Below are 25,815 nucleotides of genomic sequence, written 5' to 3' on the forward strand. Positions count from 1 at the left end.
AGAGAAATTAATTATTTATGATCAGATATTTAGACACGTTGGTAATTGAGGCCGATATTTAAATTTTCACATAACAGGAGGACACGAGGCAAGATGCTAATATAGCTCGGACTATTCAGTCCTACAGTCCAGAAGACTCGGGTTCGATTCCCCACAGGGTCAAAGTCTTTTCGATGCTTGGATGCCGCTCAGCCTCGGGAGGACAATGTAGTAGCTGCTTTACATAGGTCTGGTACATACAGGAAGGCGCTTCGTAATGCTGTGATAGTGTAATACACAGATTAGATTACACAGTATAATACGATGCTGCACATTGCATAACCCAAAAAAACTGACGGCGACCATAAAAATTTAAAAAACCTCTTACCAAGTACCCACACAAAAAAAGTACATATCCCATCATTTGAAATTAAAATAATAAAATATGGAGAGAAAAAATGTCTACTTCAAAATTCAATAGCACTTGAAAGCTTGAAACGATTTGATTTGAAGGGGCATTTTCAGTAGCATGCGGAGGGGGAGGGGACCTAACCACTGATTTTTGGCAAAATTAGAATGGGTAGGATGGGTGGTAGGGTAGGGGTGGGGGACAAGTTGTGTAATTTAAAAAGGGTGGGAACATGTGTAATTTATGAATAGAAATCATAATTGAAGGGTTCCCCAGGGCTGTCCACAGGGGGGTTCATTCGGCCCCGTTCGCCCCGGTTGGGGGTCCTCAAGGGGGGCCCGGTCGTTTGTCCCCTTTACGATAACAATATCAATTAAAATATACATATACGAGTATACATAGCCCATAACAGCCTGTTTGCTTAAAAGCCCTGTTAAGCCTATACAAATGAAATGGAACTCAGGCTGTTAGCTTAACAGGACTTCTAAGGGCTGAAAAAGTATTGGTGAAATCCAATCCAGGTCTTTTCTGTTAGGTTAGAACAAACAACCGCCGCGCCGGCCGTCGGCGGCCCGCCGGCCGTTACTAGGCTAATGGTTGGATAACACGAAACCAGTAGGCAGGCTGGATATAGCCTTGTATTTTGGAGGGTTTCAGCAGCTATTATTCAGAAGTTCTGTGGGTCAACTTTGAAAGGAGTTCTGTGGGTCAACTTTGAAAGGAGTTCTGTGGGCCAAATAGTATTAACTGCTATATTATACAGCCTTGTATTAGCCAAACTAGCCTTGTGTAACCACTGACGGGAGGACCAAATAGTACTGCTATATTATACAGAACTCCTATCAAACTAGCCTTGTGTTCACCACTGACGACTCTTTCTCTTCCTACCCCTTTTTCCCCTCTTCATATTCCTCCCTCCTCTTTATCTTCTTCCTCCTCTTCCTCCGTTTTCAAATGGAAAATTCATTTCCACTCTGAAAATTTGCCCGGAGACCTAGACGAATTTCCAGTAAATGGATAATTGGATGCCTTCACAGAAGCTGCAACGGAGTCCAGGAACAGGAAAATAACGAAATTACTGACCTCTCAGTGAGTTTACGATAGTTGTTAATTGCATTTCTTGTTGAGTTTGTTTGAATGTTAATGAAATGTATCGCGCAAAGGACTTGACTGTATGAAATCTACGCTGAGAAGGAGAAGAAAAAGAAGACGAAGGAGAAGAGGGAGAAAAAGAAGGGGAAATGTAAGGGAAGAAAAAGAAAGAGAAGAGGAAGTAGAAGAAGAAGGAGGAGAAGGAGACGAAGAAGAGGGAGAAAAGGAAGGGAAAGAGGAAGAAATAAAAGAGAAACAGTAAGGGAAGAAAAAGGAGGAGAAGAGGAAGAAGAAGAGGAAGAAGAAGAAAATGAGGGGGAAAGGGAAAAAGTAAAAGAAGAAGAAGACGAAGAAAAAGGAGAAGGATGATGAGGAGGAAAAGAAATATCAGAAGAAAAAGGAGGGTGATAAAGTGAAAAAGAGAAGGATGAAAAGAAAAAGGAGAATGAGGAAGAGGAGGAGAAAGACGTAGTAAATAGGGATAAAGAAGAGGATAGTGGGTAGTGGGAAGGTATTAGGGTCGGGAGATATTATGTGACCAGACTTGAAATATTGGGGGGGATTAGGGATAGTGTCGGTGGCACCACGAAATTTGTCCTCCCACTACAAAACCTATACTACCCTAAAACCTATTTATTCCAATTAATGGATTTGGTATGCTAATTTTTACTTTCCATTACATCGAGTATAGGGAACCTATACTGTGTACGTAATTAGAATAGAATAGAATAGAATATACCCTGCGTATACTGCCAGAATGAGACTGAAAAGTCCCTTTTGGGTTTACGTCCCCTAATTAGAAACTTTTTGAAGAGGTTTGATAGAGGGAACTGTTTTATCGTCCCGAAATTGAAGAGAGAAGGAAAACAGGATAGGAGAAAGCCAGCCGTTCCGAGAACGAACATTATCCGTCCAGGATCTACCCCGCGGCCTAACGCTTACAACTTACAAGGCAGACGCACTACCAACCAAGCTAACTCACTACTGCTTTACGGTTTAAATACCAACCAAGCTAACTCACCACTGCTCATAAACGATAAGATATATCGATAAAAGTCAGAGAGTAAAATTAATCTGGATCAACACGAGAAATTCACACCTCCATGTTTAGTAAATTTATTTTTAAAAATTTAACCAATACAATTTTTTGAATTCCAAGTCCGAAAAAAGTGTAATCGAAATTCGTGTGATGTTCACACCGGGATTTCCAACATTATCCGTCCAGGATCTACCCCGCGGCCTAACGCTTACAACTTACAAGGCAGACGCACTACCAACCAAGCTAACTCACTACTGCCTTACGGTTTAAATACCAACCAAGCTAACTCACCACTGCTCATAAACGATAAGTCCGATAAGATGTGAGTATGAGAGTAAAATTAATGTGGGATCAACACGAGAAATTCACACCTCCATGTCTAGTAAATTTATTTTTAAAAATTTAACCAATACAATTTTTAAATTCCAAGTCCGAAAAAAGTGTAATCGAAATTCGTGTGATGTTCACACCGGGATTTTTCCTAAGCGTTACCACCATTGGCCAATGAGGACAAACAGACCTTTGATCCCGTGAGCCACAATTTTCCGGGACGCGGGACTCTTTGGATAAGAAAATCGGATAGGGGACACAGCACTTTTGGGGTCCCACTCTCTTTCTTTTTTTTTTTATCCTTCACCTCCGTTTATGAGATTTTCCCTTTTGAAGGGGGATAGGCCGTGAGCCACAATTTTCCGGGACGCGGGACTCTTTGGATAAGAAAATCGGATAGGGGACACAGCACTTTTGGGGTCCCACTCTCTTTTTTTTAGTCTCCACCTCCGTTTTTGAGATTTTCCCTTTGGAAGGGGGATAGAAAAGAGGAGAGGAGGAGAAGAATAGAGAAGGTGTTAAGAGAAGGGGAGGAGGGGAGGAGGAGAGGAGAGGAGGGGAGAGAAGCAAACGAAGAAAAAGAGGAGAGGAGGAGAAGAATAGAGAAGGTGTTAAGAGAAGGGGAGGAGAGGAGGGGAGGAGAAGCAAACGAAGAAAAAGAGGAGAGAAGGAGAAGAATAGAGAAGGTGTTAAGAGAAGGGGAGGAGGGGAGGAGGAGAGGAGAGGAGGGGAAAGAAGCAAACGAAGAAAAAGAGGAGAGGAGGAGAAGAATAGAGAAGGTGTTAAGAGAAAGGAAGGATGGGAGGAGAGGAGGGGAAAGAAGCAAACGAAGAAAAAGAGGAGAGGAGGAGAAGAATAGAGAAGGTGTTAAGAGAAGGGGAGGAGAGGAGGGGAGGAGAAGCAAACGAAGAAAAAGAGGAGAGAAGGAGAAGAATAGAGAAGGTGTTAAGAGAAGGGGAGGAGAAGCAAACGAAGAAAAAGAGGAGAGAAACTCACTCCTTCACACATCCCATGTATTTCCGAATAGGGGTCACTTGATTCCCAAGAGAACATCATTTGATAGAAAGAGCTATGTATATGTACCTAATATACCAAACTATGTACATACAAAACACACATAAGTACATAGCTAGCAACGTCCTAAATAAATTAAAGGAAAACATTTGGGAAAGTTCGTTCAAAACACGAACATGACAGAAAGGTCGAGAGAGATAAGGATTCAGGGAGGGAGAAAGAGAAAAGTGAGAAGAAATGGAGGGAGACAGGGAGGTAGAGCGAAAAGAAAATGTTTTCCTTTAATTTATTTAGGACGTTGCTAGCTATGTACTTATGTGTGTTTTGTATGTACATAGTTTGGTATATTAGGTACATACATAGCTCTTTCTATCAAATGATGTTCTCTTGGGAATCAAGTGACCCCTATTCGGAAATACATGGGATGTGTGAAGGAGTGAGTTATGAAAAGGAACTACTCTTTTCAGTAATCTACCTGCACATTCAATGAGTCAGATCCTAACTCCCTTTACCTATAGGGATTTGGATTCCCCGATTTTTTACTTTCTCATTTTCTAAAATTGGGGATACCCTGGTGGTGTAGTGGTCAAGGCGCTCGCCTGGTAAACAGGAGGGCGTGGGTTCAATCCCAGCCGAGGTATGGAATTTTATCTGTTAGTCCCTTAGCCAGATTAAACAGGTCTACACTCTCTGTTCAAATTCCCCCAGCCAGACTAAGCCTCGGTGGTTTGGTCAAGGCGCTCGCCTGGTAAACAGGAGGGCGTGGGTTCAATCCCAGCCGAGGTATGGAATTTTATCCTCAATAAGGCGCTCGCCTGGTAAACAGGAGGGCGTGGGTTCAATCCCAGCCGAGGTATGGAATTTTATCCTCAATATAATTTGATAATTTGACCACAATAATAGTAGTAGCCTACCTGCTGGAGTAAAGGGACTTTTCAGTCCTATACGAGCAGTATAAATAAGCACTATTATTATTATCTCAGAAAAGGACTCTCAAAAATTTCCCTTTTTTCTCCCTCCAATTTACCTATAATATTGGGATCTTAAAAAAGAGAGAATCTCTAAAAGGGCTTCCAGAAAAGGAAAGAATCTCAGAAAGGGACTCTCAAAAAAAAGGGAAAATCTATAAAAAAAGCCCTCAGAAAAATCTCCCCATTTTTTCCTCCCTCCTTATACCTAAAAAGGAGAATGCCATGAAAAGGAGGGGTGAATCTCCCAAAAAATGATCTATTTATATCACAATCTCTACCTACCTCTCCAGGTAAACAAAAATATAATGAATCCTGATTGAGGCGATTGAGATAAGCATAGAAAAAAGTGTTACAAGAACAGAAGAGGAAGAGAAGAGAACGCGAAGAAGAGAAGAATAGAGAAAGGTGTTAAGAGAAGGAGAGGAGGGGAGAGAAGCAAACGAAGAAAAAGAGGAGAGGAGGAGAAGAATAGAGGTGTTAAGAGGAGGAGGAGGAGGAGGAGGAGAGAAATTAATTATTTATGATCAGATATTTAGACACGTTGGTAATTGAGGCTGAAATTTTCACACAACAGGAGGACACGAGGCAAGATGCTAATATAGCTCGGACTATTCAGTCCTACAGTCCAGAAGACTCGATTTCGATTCCCCACAGGGTCAAAGTCTTCTCGATGCTTGGATACCGCTCAGCCTCGGGAGGACAATGTAGTAGCTGCTTTACATAGGTACATACAGGAAGGCGCTTCGTAATGCTGTGATAGTGTAATTCAGTATAATACGATGCTGCACATTGCATAACCCAAAAAACTGACGGCGACCATAAAAATTTAAAAAATCTCTTACCAAGTACCCACACAAAAAATGTACATATCCTATCATTTGAAATTAAAATAATAAAATATGGAGAGAAAAAATGTCTACTTCAAAATTCAATAGCACTTGAAAGCTTGAAACGATTTGATTTGAAGGGGCATTTTCAGTAGCATGCGGAGGGGGAGGGGACCTAACCACTGATTTTTGGCAAAATTAGAATGGGTAGGATGGGTGGTAGGGTAGGGGTGGGGGACAAGTTGTGTAATTTAAAAAGGGTGGGAACATGTGTAATTTATGAATAGAAATCATAATCGAGGCTGTCCCTTTTGGGGGGGTTTCCCAGGGCTGTCCACAGGGGGGTTCATTCGGCCCCGTTCGCCCCGGTTGGGGGTCCTCAAGGGGGGCCCGGTCGTTTGTCCCCTTTACGATGCAAAGGGTAGGGACTTAGCCTGTTGGCCTAATTGGACAACTTAGTCTAAGCTGACAGACTAAATAAAGCACTACATGAGGGCTGTCCACAGGGGGGTTCATTCGGCCCCGTTCGCCCCGGTTGGGGGTCCTCAAGGGGGGCCCGGTCGTTTGTCCCCTTTACGATTCAAAGGGTAGGGACTCTGCATGTTGGCCTAATTGGACAACTTAGTCTATGCTGACAGACTAAATAAAGAACTACATACTATAAAAAAAAGTTCGAAGCCTTGAAAGCGCTAGGTTTCGGGTTCGATTTTCCCGGGGCGGATTTTATCCTGCACGGATAATGTTCGTTCTCGGAACGGCTGGCTTTCCCCTATCCTGTCTCCCTTCTCTCTTAGCTTTCGGGACGATAAGACCTTAGCTGTTATAGTTACCTCTATCAAACCTCTTGGAAAAAAAAATTGTTGTGAGGGGCCCATATGTGGAACTACTCCAGGGCCCCGTTAGGCTGTCAGCGCCCCTGGAGGTGTCCCATACCGTGATTGTTTTACCTCATTATTGTTTTTGTGTTTGAAAATATGAAATATCAAATCATACAATTTGACATTTGGCCCGAGGCTTTAGTCAGTTAGGGTTGAACAGTAGAGATCGCCTTTGGCAATAATTATGCCCTTTGATTGTAATCCTGAAGAGTAATCGCAAAAAGGCTCTCTCGAGAGTCTGACAGGTCTCAAAATGTAGTAAGATAATTTTCCTTAATATGTGTCGGACATTTTTGCCAGATTTTGTTAAAATCGGACAAATCATTGGAGAATACTGTTTTTGTTGATTTTATTCGGGTATGCCACAATAATTATGATTATTATTGAGCGAAGGAAGAGAGATCTAAGTTTTAGCTGATCTGCATGTTCAGTTTACCAGTTTGGTTTGCCGTCAGTTTCGACATTACAGGCTTTGTGAGAAGAGAGAAAAAAAGAGATTACTATTCTCCCTACTAGTCCGTCCCACCCCTATTCTTCTAAATGACTATTTCCCCCTCCCAATCAATTAAATTTACTTTAAAACCCGGCAATCGCACGGGGTACAGGTCCCACTCCAAAAAAGGAAAAAAAAATGTGTCCCACAAAAATGGGCAATTTAGGTTCCATTTCCAAAAAAAGGGGGGACATGACTATTACCCCTCCCAGACTAGTCCCCCCCCATTCCCATTTAAATTACTATTCTCCCTACTAGTCCGTCCCACCCCTATTCTTCTAAATGACTATTTCCCTCTCCCAATCAATTAAATTTACTTTAAAACCCTCGTGCGGTAATCGCACGGGGTACAGGTCCCACTCCAAAAAAGAAAAAAAAATGTGTCCCACAAAAATTGGCAATTTAGGTTCCATTTCAAAAAAAAGGGGGTACATTGAAAGTGATTAATTCTCGAAATTTTGTCCGAAAATACTCACCGAAACAAAATTGATTTGTTAAATTTGTTTTTATTGCGTCTGCTTTGTAAGCGCTAGAGCGCGGGTTCCATTCCCGCCTAGGGCGGATTTTATCCTGAACGGATAGTGTTCGTTCTCGGAACGGCTGGCTTTCTCCTACCCTGTCCTCTTTTTCTCTTCGATTTCGGGACAATAAGACCTTAGCAGTTACAGTTCCCGCTATCAAACCCCTTTTACTATTCTCCCTACTAGTCCGTCCCACCCCTATTCTTCTAAATGACTATTTCCCCCTCCCAATCAATTAAATTTACTTTAAAACCCTCGTACGGCAATCGCACGGGGTACAGGTCCCACTCCAAAAAAAGGATAAAAAAAATGTGTCCCACAAAAATGGGCAATTTAGGTTCCATTTCCAAAAAAGGGTATGGAAGGTAAGATGAGAGGAGGAAGGGGGACAAGAAGGAAGGACAGGCAGAGAGATGGAGCAGAGGAAAAGAGGCAGGAAGGGGAAAAAAGAGGGACAAAATAGAGAGGATGAGGGAGAAGAGAGAATAGATAAGAGAAGGGGGATGAAAGGAGGAAGGATAAGAGAGGGCGGGAGGAGAGTAAGAGAGGAGGGGGAAAGAGAAAGGGACCATAATTGAGAGGAGGAGGGGAATTGGGAGGTAATTCATCTACCTATCCGCACCTCCACTTAATCTGTTTCGCGGTTAAGTAAGCACATCCCGGTTCGTGCCCGTATCTTGTTCGGGAGGGATTTGGTGAATCCCTCCTCCTTCCCCAAATTTCGTCTGTATACCACCTTTTCCAATTTTCCCATTTAAACCTGTAGTACACACATACATACGTGGCGCTAGAGCGCGGGTTCCATTCCCGCCTAGGGCGGATTTTATCCTGAACGGATATTGTTCGTTCTCGGAACGGCTGGCTTTCTCCTACCCTGTCCTCTTTTTCTCTTCGATTTCGGGACGATAAGACCTTAGCGGTTACAGTTCCCGCTATCAAACCCCTTGAAAAAAAATCCTTTGTGTCGTTCGTCGTTCCATACCACAGGTAAAATTAAAATTGCTTAAAAAAAAATCCCGATTTTGAAAATTTGGACCGATTGCAATACTTTCATTACTAGTATAGCTCCGCTATACTGTAGTAATAGAAAGTAAAAAAATCCTTTGTGTCTTTCCATACCACAGGTAAAATTAAAATTGCTTAAAAAAAAACGTCGCAAGATAATTCTCGAACATGGGAGAAATGAAAATTCTGTGAGGCAATGTTATATCGAAGAAAATGAACAAGATGAAAGAAAGAAGGAAAAGAAGAAGAAGGAAGACAACGAAGAAGAAGTAGTACTATGAAGAAGAAGTAGAAAAATGAGACAAAGAAAGAAGAAGAAAGAGGAGGAGAAGAAGAAAAGATATCGTCTTGTGTGGGTATCCTTGCATCTTTCTTTCCTCTTTCCTCCTTTATAAATGGTCTTTATCGTTTATTCTTTAGCTATAATCACCCCCTATCCCCAATTTCAAACATGCATGGTAAACAGACATAATGGTGAGGTAAGATGAAGGTCTTAGGCTTCCTTTTTGAGAAAGAGGAAGTTGATAAAGTAATTTGGAGAGAATAATAAATATCAGACAACCATTAAAATAATGATAATAAATATAAAGAAACAAAAAACTATGTACCTACACTTTATTTATGTACCTACCTACCTAAAATTAAAGAAAAAAAAAAAGCTTGTTATCTGGACAGGTAATGTGACATGGGAGAAATGAAAATTCTGTGAGGCAATGTTATAGCGAAGAAAATGAACAAGATGAAAGAAAGAAGGAAAAGAAGAAGAAGAAGAAGAAGGAAGACAGCGAAGAAGAAAAAGTAGAAAGATGAGACAAAAAGAAGAAGAAAAGATATCGTCTTATGTGGGTATCCTTGCATCTTTCTTTCCTCCTTTATAAATGGTCTTTATCGTTTATTCTTTAGCTATCTTCACCCCCTATCCCCATTTTCAAACATGCATGGTAAACAGACATAATGGTGAGGTAAGATGAAGGTCTTAGGCCTCCTTTTTGCGGTATTAAAAATAGTCTAAGGCCTGCCGCACATTGGACGATTAGACACACACAAAAAGCCCACTCAGAGGCTTAGTTGTAAGGGCAACAAAAAAAGACGGGTCAAGCTTCTACGAATCCACACCACACATTGAAAGCGTAAACCCGCGACTCGAGTCGCGCGATGCCACCTGAATATCCAAACCTATAAAAATGATATAGACACACCTCTCACACTCTAGGAGACCCAAGTCTGCTAAGATCTTATCGTCCCGAAAGCGAAGAGAGAAGAAAAACAGGATAGGAGAAAGGCAGCCGTTCCAAGAACGAACCTTCAAGACGTCCTTATGACTTACAAACAAGAGCACTCAAATCAACATAATGCCCTTGTTCCTTACAAAATAAGGGCACTAAAATCAACAACGCCCTTATTTCTTACAAACTCAAGTTTCCATTCATTCCATGGAACTTAGAACTGTCATCATGCCAAAAACTTCGAGGCGAAAAGCGCGAGCAACGGACGAACCCGCAATCTCGGGTCCTTGTGCAGGATTTTATCGAGGGGGACGCACAAGAGTCAGGGGAGGTGGATGCTCCAAATTTTCGGATCCCACCCTATAATAAAGGAGCAAAATTGAAGTTTGAGAGGTCCCCCCCCCTTAAGTACGGCCCTGCGCGATACCCTCCAAGCTAACAAGGCTAGCTAGGGAAAAACTAACCTCTCTTCGAACCCGCAATCTCGGGTCCTTGTGCAGGATTTTATCGAGGGGGACGCACAAGAGTCAGGGGAGGTGGATGCTCCAAATTTTCGGATTCCACCCTATAATAAAGGAGCAAAATTGAAATTTGAGAGGTCCCCCCCCTTAAGTACGGCCCTGCGCGATACCCTCAAAGCTACCAAGGCTAGCTAGGGAAAAACTAACCTCTCTAGAAACGACTATCAACAACCCGTGAGCGAACAGCCTAATAATATTCCATCCTCCCGTAGTCAAGTAGGTAGATAGGTAGTAGGAAGGTAGGTTAATAATATTCCATCCTCCCGTAGTCAAGTAGGTAGATAGGTAGTAGGAAGGTAGATAGTAGGTACCCAAGGATAAAGGATGATGGGGGTAGGTCTAGGCAAATGAAGTTTTTCTATTTCTTTGCTGAAACTATAAAGGAAGAACGTTAAGGAGGATAAAGGATGATGGGGTAGGTCTAGGCAAATGAAGTTTTTCTATTTCTCTGCTGAAACTATAAAGGAAGAATGTTAAGAGGGAGGGGGAGATAGGCAAAAGACATTATTTTTCTGTATTATTTTCTAGTGGCGTATCTTTCATGGAAACTATCAGGTAGACCTGACATGCGGAGCCGTACCTGTCAGGTCTACCTGATAGTGAGTGGCTGACCTAGGGAAGAATAGTTTCCATTCCTCTCTATGTTTTACTTCTCTCTCTCTTCCCCCTACTTACCACTTACCGCAGTGGTGTGTTGTGAATCTTTCGATAAATCCATAATAGCCAGCCTAGTTAGCTTTGAAGGTAGGGCCTTGTAAGCGCTAGGTCGCGGGTTCGATTACCACACAAGGCGGATTTTATCCTAAACACATAAGGTTCGTACTCGGAATGGCTGGCTTTCTCCTATCCTGTCTTCCTTCGCTTTCGGGACGATAAGACTTTAGCAGCCCAGGTTGAATGATCACTTACCATTTTCGGTAAGTGATCATTCAACGATCATTCAATGGTAAGTGATCATTCGGATCACTTACCATTTTCGGTAAGTGATAAGATGGGGGTAGAAAAAACCCGTCCCCATAATATGTCAAAATATTTGAGACCTTGGTTAGACTCCTCTCGGAATGGCTGGCTTTCTCCTATCCTGTCTTCCTTCGCTTTCGGGACGATAAGACCTTAACAGCCCAGGTTGAATGATCACTTACCGTTTCCGGTAAGTGATCATTCGGATCACTTACCATTTTCGGTAAGTGATAAGTTGGGGGTAGAAAAAACCCGTCCCCATAATATGTCAAATATTTGAGACCTTGGTTAGACTGTAGGGGTAAAGGGACTTTTCAGTCCTATCCCAGCAGGATAAACAAGATATATTCTAGAGAGGAAGGAATGCGATGCTTCTCTAGCTGAAATGTAGGATGCGCCACTATTATTTTCCTCTATCACAGATGAGCAGGTATTGCATATGCTGCAAAACTTTCCAAAGTCCTTTTGAACTAGAACAAATAATATGCCTTGGAGTACCTCCGTTCAGGCTGGATAAAATAAAGATAAACCTACCCCAATACGGGCATACAGAGTACGTCATTAGACCAGAATTTCCCATTTATACGGCAGATGAGCAGGTATTGCATATGCTGCAAAACTTTCCAAAGTCCTTTTGAACTAGAACAAATAATATGCCTTGGAGTACCTCCGTTCAGCCTGGATAAAATAAAGATAAACCTACCCCAATACCGGCATACAGAGTACCTCATTAGACTAGAATTTCCTGTTTATACGGCCTGAATAAGACTGAACATACTTTACTCCCGCAAAAACCTTGCTTAAGCCATTAGGACATACACATGTATACTGGTAAATGAGGAGTATATGTTTTTTTGTTTTTGATAATTTTTTTTTTTTTTTTTTTTTTTGAAAGAAATAGGTATTTGCTTTCAAAAAAGCAGGGTGTTCCTTGAGTCTTAAGTGAGAATGAATATTATGAGACTAATTCAATTTAACCTACCTTAAAATTTGGAAACAAAATTCCCAAGTGCCTCCCTCCTTTACTATTAATTATCACCTAGTCGTATCATCATATTTTTACCCTGGTAATGCCGTCACTGGTCGCTACTCGATTAAAGTAGCTACTCTATTGTCCTCATGAGGTTGAGTCCACCCCGAACTCCAAGCATAGAGCCGAAAAAACTTCGACCCCGCGGGGAATCGAACCCGGGACCTCCAGCGCGGCGTGTAAGCCTAGTGTGATACCCACTCGGGCACGGAGGTTGCTGGCACTACTTATACTTCCACCTGAATTGAAAGCCTAGTAAGCTTGGCTGGTAGCGTCTGCCTTGTAAACGTTAGGCCGCGGGGCGGATTCCCGCCCGTAGCGGATTTTATCCCGATGGGATAATGTTCGTTCTCGGAACGGCTGGCTTTTTCCTGTCCTGTCTTCCTTCTCTCTTCGATTTCGGGGACGAAAAAAACACCTCGATTCACTACATTTAAATAATTTTTTTCTCACTCATCCTGTATTCCTGGATTTCAAAAACAGAAAATTCTCTACTTGAAAAGTTCTTAGCTCTAATGAAGACCATGAAAGCCACAAGAATTCTAGGTTACACTCGTAATATTACCCCCCTATGCAACATTGCAACAGGGTGTGGTAAAAACGAAGTATTGGATAAGATAGCTCAAAGAACGTAAAATTGAAACATAAAACGGTAAGAATAACTAATTAACGAAAAAAAGTAAAGGAAATGTATTAATGTATTAAACTTGAAGAGACTTCCGCTCATAAGAGTTTATAATAATGATAATAATAATAAAGCTTATGTGGTAAAAACGAAGTATTGGATAAGATAGCTCAAAGAACGTAAAATTGAAACATAAAACGGTAAGAATAACTAATTAACGAAAAAAAAGTAAAGGAAATGTAATAAACTTGAAGAAAATTCCGCTCATAAGAGTTCATAATAATGATAATAATAATAATAAAGCTTATTTATACTGCTCGCATAGGACTGAAAAGTCCCTTTACTCCAGCAGTAGGCTACTACTGTTATTGTGGTCAAATTCTCAAATTATATTGAGGATAAAATTCCATACCTCGGCTGGGATTGAACCCACGCCCTCCTTCTATGGGGACAGACTGACAGACGACACCGAAGCGAATACAATAGTCCGTCCCTATACCTTTTATTATTACTATTGTAATTTAATAAAGGACGGACTAAAAATCTCCATGCTTTTTGCTCTCCGCTCTGTTTAAAGTGTGTGTAGCTGTCTACCTTCTTCCACATAATTATAGTCGATCGGCCGTTGATCGACGCGACGTCGATCCACATTGATTCACAATAATAATTAATCGTATGTACGTATATTTCATAGGATAAATAGATTCACAATAAATTCACATCGATCAACGGCCGTCGACTATGTGTGGACGTACCTTTACCCATAAGGACATTTTGATTTCCATCCGGCTTATAAGGACCCCGTAACCCTGTAGTCAAGTGCGCACTTCACAGAACCGTAATAAAACTGACTTCTGCGTCACCCTGTATACCAAACTATCTTGGGACAGGAGGGGGGGGGAGGAAGGATTTCGACGGGAATTTTTCCATTTCAAAATTTCCACACTCATGCTCATGCATGGGCAGACAGATTTTCCAACCACGAGGAAAAGCGAGTAACCCTGTAGTCAAGTGCGCACTTCACAGAACCGTAATAAAACTGACTTCTGCGTCACCCTGTATACCAAACTATCTTGGGACAGGACAGGGGAGGAAGGATTTCGACGGGAATTTTTCCATTTCAAAATTTCCACACTCATGCATGGGCAGACAGATTTTCCAACCACGAGGAAAAGCGAAATAGCAAGAGGGGGAGGAACGAGAGAGGGTAGGGAGGACGAGGAGCGAGGAAGAAGCGAGGGAGGGGAAGTAGAGAGATAGCGAGAACAGAGAGAGGGGGTAGCGAGGGAGGGGAAGTAGCTAGGACGAAATAGCGAGGGAGGGGGGTGTAGCGAGGTAGAAAGGGGGGTGTAGTGCGATAGCAAGGACAGAGGAGCGAGGGAGGGGGGGTGTAGCGATAAAGCGAGAGGGGAGTAGCGAAGGAAGAGGGGGGAGTAGCAAGGGAAGGAAGGGTAGTAAGGGAGGAGCAGAAAGAAGCGCTCTCTATGCTTGTGTGTTGAAGCGGAGAGGGGTAGCGAGATAGGGAGAACAGAGGAGAAAGGGGGTAGCGAGATGGCGAGGGAAGGAGTAACAGAGTAGCGAGGGAGGGGAGGGGAAGTAGAAAGAAGCGCTCTCTATACTTGTGTGTTGAAGCGGAAGACACTATGCGAGACTGAGAGTGAAAAGACAGAGGAATGAGTTCAAGAAGGAGCTGGAGAAGGGGAACCTCAACCAGCCGTATTATCTGAACATCAACTATGTACATGAGTACAACAACTACAAGCACAAGACGAAGGATTTCCAGAAGCGCACGGAGAAGACCAAGCTGATAGCTCCCCTTGTACTTTCCATTCTTATCATCTGTGCTTATATCCTCCTTGGCAGCATCTTCATCTGCAACTTGGAGCCTGGCGTATGAGAGTGAAAAGACAGAGGAATGAGTTCAAGAAGGAGCTGGAGAAGGGGAACCTCAACCAGCCGTATTATCTGAACATCAACTATGTCCATGAATACAACAACTACAAGCACAAGACGAAGGATTTCCAGAAGCGCACGGAAAAGACCAAGCTGATAGCTCCCCTTGTACTTTCCATTCTCATCATCTGTGCTTATATCCTCCTTGGCAGCATCTTCATCTGCAACTTGGAGCCTGGCGTGTGGAAACTCGTCGACTGTCTCTTCTACACGTTCAGCCTCCTCACCACCATCGGAGTCAATGATCAGCTCATCCCCATCAACAGCAACTTGAGAATGACCAACAACGCCAGCACCAGCATCCTGTGGTTCGTGTCCTTCTACATTGTCATTGGTCTCAGCTTCAACTCCATGTTTCTCAATCTGATCTTCGACGTGATCAAGAACCGGATTCGGAACAAGAGGAAGAGGCGGACACGCTCCAACAACAAGTTGATAGAGATGAGCAAGATGAACGCCAGTAACGAGTATATACAGACACCCAACACCATCTCCTGACATAGCAACGATAATCTGAGTGAGGGGAAGAAGTGTGAAGCTGACCTCTCACACTATATCCCGTGTGATGTCAGCAATTGTGACGCCATCGCCAACAGAAGCAATTCTTGCTGTACGTCTCCTCAGATGAGCGGTGGAGTGCCCAAGATTGCCATTCTACCAACGCCGTCTGGTGACGGGTATCCGCAACCAGAAATTTGTCAGCAATTGTGACGCCATCGCCAACAGAAGCAATTCTTGCTGTACGTCTCCTCAGATGAGCGGTGGAGTGCCCAAGATTGCCATTTTACCAACGCCCTCTGGTGACGGGTATCCGCAACCGGAAATCGTTACCATAGCGACGGGTAAACAGACGGGGCCTGTCGTGGGCATTGCTATCAATGACGACAATTATTTCAGTAGCATTAAGTTTGAATCAGTTCTGTGTGGGGATGAGCATGTGTGAGAGAAAGGACCAGTAGTAAGTAAACATGTAACTCATAGAATAGGAAATTGCTATCAATGACGACAATTATTTCAGTAGCATTAAGTTTGAATCAGTTCTGTGTGGGGATGAGCATGTGTGAGGGAAAGGACCAGTGGTACGTAAACATGTAACTCATAGAATAGGAAAGATAGAGAATAGGTACTCGGACGCAACTCACCACTTCCCTGTTGGTTTGAAATCTGAAACACCTCTCCCAATCTTAAAAGGAGATATTTATTTCTTTGTACTTTATTTCTTTTTTTAATTATCTATGTAAGTCCTACATCTCGAAAAAGTACTTGTCACCCAGATCCTTAAAACTTCTTTCTTTTCCACATTTTGTAAACAACTAACAACTCCACTTTGAACAACCTCCTTAATAGACCAAATTATTTTATACGAGTATTTTAGGTATATTTGTTGCTCAAATTTGGTTTCGCGATGGTGTTCACTATCAAAGGGATTTAGAGGAGTACCTACTTGACACTGTCAGCGAAACTTTGTGATGGTATTGCTGGCCGAATTCTGCTAGATAAATTAAATAAAGATAGACCGGTACTTTCTTTCCGGTAAAAATACATATTACATATTAATGTTTTATTCAAAGGGATTTAGAGGAGTACTTGACACTGTCAGCGAAACTTTGTGATGTTATTGTTGGCCGAATTCTGCTAGATAAATTAAATAAAGATAGACCGGTACTTTCTTTCCGGTAAAAATACATATTAATGTTTTATAAGTATTTTTAAAAAATCACTGTATTAAAAATAATAATATTGATATGACCATAGGTAGTTGATTCACCACTGTGTAAATACTTGCCTTCTTCTTTGTACATATTGTACATACTTACTTGGAATACAAAATTAACCTCGGAGGGGTCACAGTTTTATAAGTATTTTTAAAAAATCACTGTATTAAAAATAATAATATTGATATGACCATAGGTAGTTGATTCACCACTGTGTAAATACTCGCCTTCTTCTTTGTACATACTTACTTGGAATACAAAATTAACCTCGGAGGGGTCACAATGTCACATATTTGCAATATTTAGGATAGACCTCATTTATTCTGCTAGGATGAGACTGAAAAGTCCCTTTACCCCTGCAGTAAATAACGTCTTGCCAGCTGAAATAGTTTGGAGGGTAGCGCGTCTGCCTTGTAAGCGTTAGGTCGCGGGTTCGATTCCCGAACGCGGCGGATGTTATCCTAAACAGATAAGGTCCGTTCTCGGAACGGCTGGCTATTCTTTATTTGCTTTTGGGACGATAAGACCTTAGCAGTTACAGTTCCCTCCAACAAACCTCTTGAAAAAAAGTCCTTTTTTGTCAACCTCTTCGATTTTTTTCCCTCGACAAGTGACCCCTCGCTGGTTATGAACCACTTCCTTTTAACCTTGTCTATTTATACATAATTATGTACCAATACTTCTTCTACTTATATTATTTGTACCTTTATTGTATGTACATAAATAGAAAAAAATCATAATTTGTGTCAGTGTTAAACTCGGTGCTATCATAATTAATAAACCGTACTTACCCAATTAGATTCCCATAGAGATGTGTTAAAGAGTGAGTTATAGAAAAGAACTACTCTTTTCAGTGTCTTCCTTCCTTTTTTTCCGTTAGGCGCTTTAAGTATGTGTTAAACCATTTCATTCACGGAGTCAGGCGATTTTTTATCGACCACAAAGTACAAGTAGACGCTGCTTCGCATAAAATATAGTCACGGTTTTGCAAAAATTTGAAAAGAGTGAGTCAGCTATAGAAAAGAATAGCTATTCTTTTCAGTGGCCTATACAAATACGTTAAAAAGTAGATAGGTTCGTATAAGCTTGAGCCTTAATCCAACATTGAGGGCTGTTTGCCCCTACACCTAAACCTCAGAGTGGGCTTTTTGTGTATGAGTTAAAGAGTTTTACTGACTCACTGACTGAGCAGTCCACTTAAAAGAGTTCTTGAAATTTATCTAGGTGAAATAATCGGGGAACGATGTTTGTGACAAGCATTTAAATATGCTTAACACAATTAAAATTCCTTTTTTCCTATTTTGATTAATGATTAATGAAAATCAGACAAACCTAATACCTATTATTTATTTGATTATTTCATACATTCATAATTTAATTAGGCATTACATTGGTCTCTACCTATGTAAGGCGGTCTCTTCTTGATCCCTTTTGTGTGCCGCGTCCATTTTTGTTAAGGACTGTACCTACATACTTTCCTATTTTGATTAATGATTAATGAAAATCAGACAAACCTAATACCTATTATTTATTTGATTATTTCATACATTCATAATTTAATTTGGCATTACATTGGTCTCTACCTATGTAAGGCGGTCTCTTCTTGATCCCTTGTGTGCCGCGTCCATTTTTGTTAAGGACTGTACCAGTGTACCTACATAAATAATGCCCCAATCTTTGTAAAACTCTGTTTATAAAAATAACATCTCAAATTCTTTGTGGTAAAGAAGAGCTTTTTTCACAACTTTTGTTTATAGAAATCTCTGTTTAACCCCGCAAAAAAAAGTGACAGTTTGACACATTTTATGCATTAAAAGGTGAAATGTTTTCCCTCCGCCTGCAGCCACACTTTTTTTCGGGGGGGCTATTTGTCACTTGAAATATGTTAACCATTGTATAGACAACCCCAACCCCTACAGGGAAGGGGTCAAGTGGGTTATCAGTTATCATACATTCATGCCTCATAGCTCGCAGGTTTCATACAAAACTATTTTTTTTATATATATATATGTTATTACTTCAATGATATTTATCTATGTAGATATAGGTTAGCCTATAACCTTTATGGGAGTGCAAGCATAAAGTTCAAACACACACACACACATTCATTTTTATATATTAGATTTATTTATAGAATATTTTCCAAACGCTTCTCTCTTTCTTTCTTTCTCTCCCACACTCCTTTTTTCCTCCCCTTTTATCTCTTCTCTCCCTCCCTCTCCTTTCTCTTTTCCTCTCCCTCCCTTTTCTCTTCTCTCAGTCTCACTCTCTTTTGCAAACATTAAAAGCAACTTATCTTCCCATAAGAATTGAAAAAAAAAAAACTTTTTGCTCCACACCAACTTTTGCTTTATTGTTTTCTTTCTCTCTCCCTTTATCTTTTCCTTTACTTCTCTCCCTCTTTATATTTTTTATCTCAGAGTCTCCATTTTTTACTTTTTATTATTTTCTTCTTCTTTCTTCCTCTTTTACTTTCTCACGTAAATATTTTAGCAGAGATAAATAAATTATAAGGGGGTAGATTTGAAAAATCTAACTTTAATGTTTTATGATCAATGTAAAATCTAATGGACTTGCTCTTCTAATAGTAAAATTACTCTTTGTTTTCAAAAATGACCTAGTATCAACCCAACACTTGCAACTTACCAATTTTACTTACACCTACAATATATTTATCTTTACTTTAAACTGAGGGTTTTTGGGCTAGGTTAAAAAATAAATAAAGGGGAAAAAATAAAGAAATAAAATAAAACTGATATATAAAAAACACCCAAGTAAAATTATATTTAATTAATTTGATAAGTTATGTTAGGGTTAATTAACTATAGTTTACACAGATATTCACCATTACCACCTGGTTAGCAGCACTGTCTCTCAACCAGGTGCTGGGTTTGAATTCTGGCCAGAGTGGAAATTATCTGGCCAAGCTGTTCTGTTCCCGGATAGGTATGAATATAAAAGAATGTACCTTGATGTAAAGCAAAAGTGGTCCTTTTTTAAATAATAAATAAAAAAAAGTTATCCACAAAACCATTTAGAACAGTAAAGTGTTCTGGAAATCAGTGTTTCAATATTTCAACAATGAGATGTACAATTGTACATAAAATACAAATTCTATTTCCTGTTTTGTATTTTATGTCTTCATTTCATCATTTGTTGATTCCTTGTAGACATTTCCTTTTCAATGAGTAGGTAAGTACCAGTATGAGGTACCACCTGATTTGTCCAAAGGAAAAAAAAGGAATCAACTTGATATCTATCACAGATGAATGCACGATACAAACAATAATTCTTGGTAATTTTACTCAGCAATTTTACTCCTGCAATTTTTAATGAGCACTTTAAATATTAAAAAAATGAGCTTACAAAAAATGGACATTATCCTTTTCTTAAAATTACAACAACAAAAAATCCTTAATTTCTTTGGAAACATTCATCAAAATTTGCGGGAATAAAATTACTGAATATTTACCCAATTATCAAAGTTTGGTACCTTGTTTACATGGCAGATGCTGGTTGTTGTGTTCGTAGAAGACCAAATCTTCGGAGAATTGTTATTCTCTCCCGGGAGTACTTGTCATCGGGTGAAAATCGGGCAGGGTGGGCTGACACGGTTGGGTTTCCAGCAGGGTCAACTTTCTGTAAAATGAGGAAAAAAGTTAATGAGGACACATGATTTTTTTTTTTTTTTTTAAGCTACCTATGCCCACAGAGAGTGTTTTCAGTCACAAATAACCTAGAGGAGGGAGTAGGTATGTACCAAGGTTGAGAGCAAACCTAACCTCAAATTGCACATGTGCCAATTTGGATTTCAAACACTTGTCAACATTCTTACCTATGTAGTAACTTTACTGAAAGCCCACAAACTGCAAATCCATTTCCTACTCAGAATAACAAAGAAAATCCATAAAAAGCATACATTTCTTCAGAAAAAGAATTTTCAGGTGTTTCAATGAAAACACCTGATGAAGTTCTATGTTCACTTACCTTTAGAGTGTAGACTCTTTTGCCGTCTTCGCCAAGGTAGTACATTAAATACATGGTGATTAGAGGAAAGTACGGAAAGTATTCCTTGAATAAATAAAAGTAGGTAATTTGAGGTATAAATTAATATTGAATTAAAAGAATTCACAACTTTGGAGACTTTGGACTTTTGATTTGACTTTTTCAAAAACGAAAAGAAAGGTGAAGTCAGTGAAGTGAACGCGAAAAGCTTGGGCTAGCTTCACCAATATGACGGCGATCGTTATGTATTTAGACTGCGAGAGTAAAGGGACTTTTCAGTCCTATGCTGGTAGTATAAACAAGGTATATTCTATTCTATTCTATTCTATTCTACTTACACCTGTGAGCGACCTTCGTGGCCGAGTGGGTGTCACACTATAGGCTTGCACGCTGCCGGAGGTCCCAGGTTCAATTTCCGGTGGGGTCGAAGTTCTGCTTTGTGGTGGGCTGGTGCACTCAGCCTCGTGAGGACAATTGAGTAGCTATGTAGCTACTTTATTCGAATAGCGACCAGTAGCGGCAGTACTTGCCGTGTATAGCAAATCCCCAGATGTCCCACACCAAAAGCAGCAATTATTACATCGTAAAAGCGCGACTTAATATTTACCTAGCAGTCTCGGTACTAAGAATTGACCATCGCATCACCAAACAAGAATATTATAAGGCCAGCCACTCACTATCAGGTAGACCTGATCAGAACCGCCTGTCAGGTCTACCTGATGAGCACGCACACTATCAGGTAGACCTGAGAGGTACGGCTGAAAAGGTCCGAATGTTAGGTTTACCTGATAGTGTGTGCTCATGCTCATTAGGTATCAGGTAGATCTGATATGCGGACCTGATCAGGTGTATCTGTCAGGTCTACCTGATAGTGAGTGACTGGCCTATAGATTCGCTCCATCCAAGGTGAACATGGTACGACAAAAGACAAACTAATATGTCTCTCTCATTATGGGCCCGCCAAGTTCAAGGTAGGTAACAACCTACCCATCTAGGTAATATCTGTTTACATTTTTATAGAGGTTTGATGGAGGGAACTGTAACTGCTAAGGTCTTATCGTCCGGAAAGCGAAGAGAGAAGGAAGACAGTATAGGAGGAAGCCAGCCGTTCCGAGAACGTACCTTATCCGTTCAGGATAAAATCTACCCCCAGGGGGAATCGGACCTTTGACCTAGCGCTTACAAGGCAGACGCACTACCCTCCAAGCTGCATGGTCGTTCATGTCACTCATCCATTTAGTGGTCTTGCTCGGCGTAGCTTAACAAAAACGAACCGGAAAATAGCCTATAACCTTTATGGGAGTGCAAGCATAAAGTTCGAACACACACATGCACACACATTCATTTTTATAAATTAGGTTTATTTATAATAGAATATTTTCCAAACGCTTCTCTCTTTCTTTCTTTCTCTCCCACACTCCTTTTTTCCTCCCCTTTTATCTCTTCTCTCCCTCCCTCTCTTTTCTCTTTTCCTCTCCCTCCCTTTTCTCTTCTCTTAGTCTCACTCTCTTTTGCAAACATTAAAAGCAACTTATCTTCCCATAAGAATTGAAAAAAAAAAAACTTTTTGTTTCTTTCTTTCTTTCTCTCCCACACTCCTTTTTTCCTCCCCTTTTATCTCTTCTCTCCCTCCCTCTCTTTTCTCTTTTCCTCTCCCTTCCTTTTCTCTTCTCTCAGTCTCACTCTCTTTTGCAAACATTAAAAGCAACTTATCTTCCCATAAGAATTGAAAAAAAAAACTTTTTCCTCCACACCAACTTTTGCTTTATTGTTTTCTTTCTCTCTCCCTCTATCTTTTCCTTTACTTCTCTCCCTCTTTATATTTTTTATCTCAGAGTCTCCATTTTTTACTTTTTATTATTTTCTTCTTCTTTCTTGATAAAGGATGATGGGGTAGGTCTAGGCAAATGAAGTTTTTCTATTTCTCTGCTGAAACTATAAAGGAAGAATGTTAAGAGGGAGGGGAGATAGGCAAAAGACATTATTTTTCTGTATTATTTTCTAGTGGCGTATCTTTCATGGAAACTATCAGGTAGACCTGACATGCGGAGCCGTACCTGTCAGGTCTACCTGATAGTGAGTGACTGGCCTAGGGAAGAATAGTTTCCATTCCTCTCTATGTTTTACTTCTCTCTCTCTTCCCCCTACTTCCTACTTACCACTTACCGCAGTGGTGTGTTGTGAATCTTTCGATAAATCCATGATAGCCAGCCTAGTTAGCTTTGAAGGTACGGCCTTGTAAGCGCTAGGTCGCGGGTTCGATTACCACACAAGGCGGATTTTATCCTAAAGGTTCGTGCTCGGAACGGCTGGCTTTCTCCTATCCTGTCTTCCTTCGCTTTCGGGACGATAAGACCTTAACAGCCCAGGTTGAATGATCACTTACCATTTCCGGTAAGTGATCATTCAACGATAAGACCTTAACAGCCCAGGTTGAATGATCACTTACCGTTTCCGGTAAGTGATCATTCGGATCACTTACCATTTTCGGTAAGTGATAAGTTGGGGGTAGAAAAAACCCGTCCCCATAATATGTCAAAATATTTGAGACCTTGGTTAGACTGTAGGGGTAAAGGAACTTGCCAGTCCTATCCCAGCAGGATAAACAAGATATATTCTAGAGAGGAAGGAATGCGATGCTTCCCTAACTGAAATGTAGGATGCGCCACTATTATTTTCCTCTATCACAGATGAGCAGGTATTGCATATGCTGCAAAACTTTCCAAAGTCCTTTTGAACTAGAACAAATAATATGCCTTGGAGTACCTTTGTTCAGGCTGGATAAAATAAAGATAAACCTACCCCAATACCGGCATACAGAGTACCTCATTAGACTAGAATTTCCCGTTTATACGGACTGAATGAGACTGAACATACTTTACTCCCGCAAAAACCTTGCTTAAGCCATTAGGACATACACATGTACTGGTAAATGAGGAATTTATATGTTTTCAGTCAAATTTTTGGAAATAAATCATCAGACAGAGGCCATGAGTTCGACTTTTTACAAGAGATTTTGACCGTAATTCTTATAGTAGTAGCTTACTGTCGGGTTAAGAGAGCAGTAAAATGTGCTCTAAAAAGTAAAATATTGAGTCAGTGCTTTTATATGTTTTCAGTCAAATTTTTGAAATCGTCAGACAGAGGCCATGAGTTCGACTTATTACAAGAGATTTTGACCGTAATTATTTTAGATTTTACAAGAGATTTTGACCGTAATTATTTTAGTAGTAGCTTACTGTCGGGTTAAGAGAGCAGTAAAATGTGCTCTAAAAAGTGAAATATTGAGTCAGTGCTACCTGTTTCTATTATTAACCTGTTGCACTCTTCTGTTTTTATTTCCAGGCTACGCCAACACGTACGAGAACAAATCTCAGACCACCAAACTCATCACCATCATTTACACCATCATCGGTCTCCCCATCTTCCTTATCTACGTCACCAACATCGGTCTGGTGTTGGCCCAGTTTGCCAAGAACTGCTTCATACATTCCATGTGTTGCTGCCTCTGCTCCAAGTGTGGCTATTGCTGCTATGACGAGATCCTTATGGAGGAGAAGGAGAGGCGGATGAGAGTGAAAAGACAGAGGAATGAGTTCAAGAAGGAGCTGGAGAAGGGGAACCTCAACCAGCCGTACTATCTGAACATCAACTATGTACATGAGTACAACAACTACAAGCACAAGACGAAGGATTTCCAGAAGCGCACGGAGAAGACCAAGCTGATAGCTCCCCTCGTACTTTCCATTCTCATCATCTGTGCTTATATCCTCCTTGGCAGCATCTTCATCTGCAACCTGGAGCCTGGCGTGTTACTCCCGCAAAAACCTTGCTTAAGCCATTAGGACATACACATGTACTGGTAAATGAGGAACGCCACTGGTCGCTACTCGATTAAAGTAGCTACTCCATTGTCCCCATGAGGTTGAGTGTACACCGAACTCCAAGACAGAGCCGAAAAAACTTCGACCCCGCGGGGAATTGAACCCGAGACCTCCAGCGCGGCGTGCAAGCCTAGTGTGATACCCACTCGGGCACGGAGGTTGCTGGCACTACATATACTTCCACCTGAATTGAAAGCCTAGTAAGCTTGGCTGGTAGCGTCCGCCTTGTAAAAGCTAGGCCGCGGGTTCGATTCCCGCCCGTGGCGGATTTTATCCCGTTGGGATAATGTTCGTTCTCGGAACGGCTGGCTTTTTCTTGTCCTGTCTTCCTTCTCTCTTCGATTTCGGGGACGAAAAAAACACCTGGATTTACTAGATTTAAATAATTTGATTTTATCCCGTTGGGATAATGTTCGTTCTCGGAACGGCTGGCTTTTTCTTGTCCTGTCTTCCTTCTCTCTTCGATTTCGGGGACGATAAGACCTTAGCAGTTACAGGTCCCTCTATCAAACCTTTTCAAAAAAAAAGTCCACCTGGATTTACTAGATTTGAAATATCAAGAAGAAGTAGAAAGATGAGACAAAGAAAAAGAAGAAGAAAGAGGAGAAGAAGAAAAGATATCGTCTTATATGTAGGTATCCTTGCATCTTTCTTTCCTCTTTTCTCCTTTATAAATGGTCTTTATCGTTTATTCTTTAGCTATCTTCACCCCCTATCCCAATTTCAAATATGCATGGTAAACAGACATAATGGTGAGGTAAGATGAAGGTCTTAGGCCTCCTTTTTGCGGTATTAAAAATAGTCTAAGGCCTGCCGCACATTGGACGATTAGACACACACAAAAAGCCCACTCAGAGGCTTAGTTGTAAGGGCAACAAAAAAAAGACGGGTCAAGCTTCTACGAATCCACACCACACATTGGCGTAAACCGGCGACTCGAGTCGCGCGATGCCGCCTGAATATCCAAACCTATAAAAATGATATAGACAGACCTTTCACACTCTAGGAGACCCAAGTCTGCTAAGATCTTATCGTCCCGAAAGCGAAGAGAGAAGAAAGACAGGATAGGAGAAAGGCAGCCGTTCCAAGAACGAACCTTATCTCTTTAGGAATAATAATATTGATATGACCATAGGTAGTTGATTCACCACTGTGTAAATACTTGCCTTCTTCTTTGTACATATTGTAGGTACATACTTACTTGGAATACAAAATTAACCTCGGAGGGGTCACAGATTTGCAATATTTAGGATAGGCCTCATTTATTCTGCTAGGATGAGACTGAAAAGTCCCTTTACCCCTGCAGTAAATAACGTCTTGCCAGCTGAATTAGTTTGG

At 40.9% G+C, this 25,815-nt stretch overlaps 2 protein-coding genes across 3 annotated transcripts in view; one reads left to right on the top strand and one right to left on the bottom strand.

The window, feature by feature from the left end:
* Positions 1–20,744, bottom strand: part of LOC103510457 (H/ACA ribonucleoprotein complex subunit 3) — a 40,243-nt gene extending 19,499 nt beyond the window's left edge. Inside the window, exons 1-2 of one of the 2 annotated variants that reach the window (XM_017444588.2) lie at positions 20,576–20,744; positions 20,082–20,227 (exon numbers count right to left, since the gene is read on the bottom strand). In XM_017444588.2, the coding sequence (XP_017300077.1) occupies positions 20,087–20,227; positions 20,576–20,629 (195 nt within the window). In that variant the 5' untranslated portion in view covers positions 20,630–20,744 and the 3' untranslated portion in view covers positions 20,082–20,086. The remainder of the gene's footprint in view (positions 1–20,081; positions 20,228–20,575) is intronic. The other variant, XM_008475120.3, reaches the window with a different exon arrangement.
* LOC103510459 overlaps positions 1–24,438 on the top strand; it is a 60,522-nt gene extending 36,084 nt beyond the window's left edge. Inside the window, exon 4 of the mRNA XM_008475123.2 lies at positions 23,939–24,438. Within this exon, the coding sequence (XP_008473345.2) occupies positions 23,939–24,438 (500 nt within the window). The remainder of the gene's footprint in view (positions 1–23,938) is intronic.
* The last annotated feature ends 1,377 nt before the right edge of the window (positions 24,439–25,815 follow it).

This window comes from Diaphorina citri, unplaced genomic scaffold (genome assembly GCF_000475195.1).
Source record: "Diaphorina citri unplaced genomic scaffold, Diaci psyllid genome assembly version 1.1 scaffold601, whole genome shotgun sequence".
Taxonomy (NCBI): domain Eukaryota; kingdom Metazoa; phylum Arthropoda; class Insecta; order Hemiptera; family Psyllidae; genus Diaphorina; species Diaphorina citri.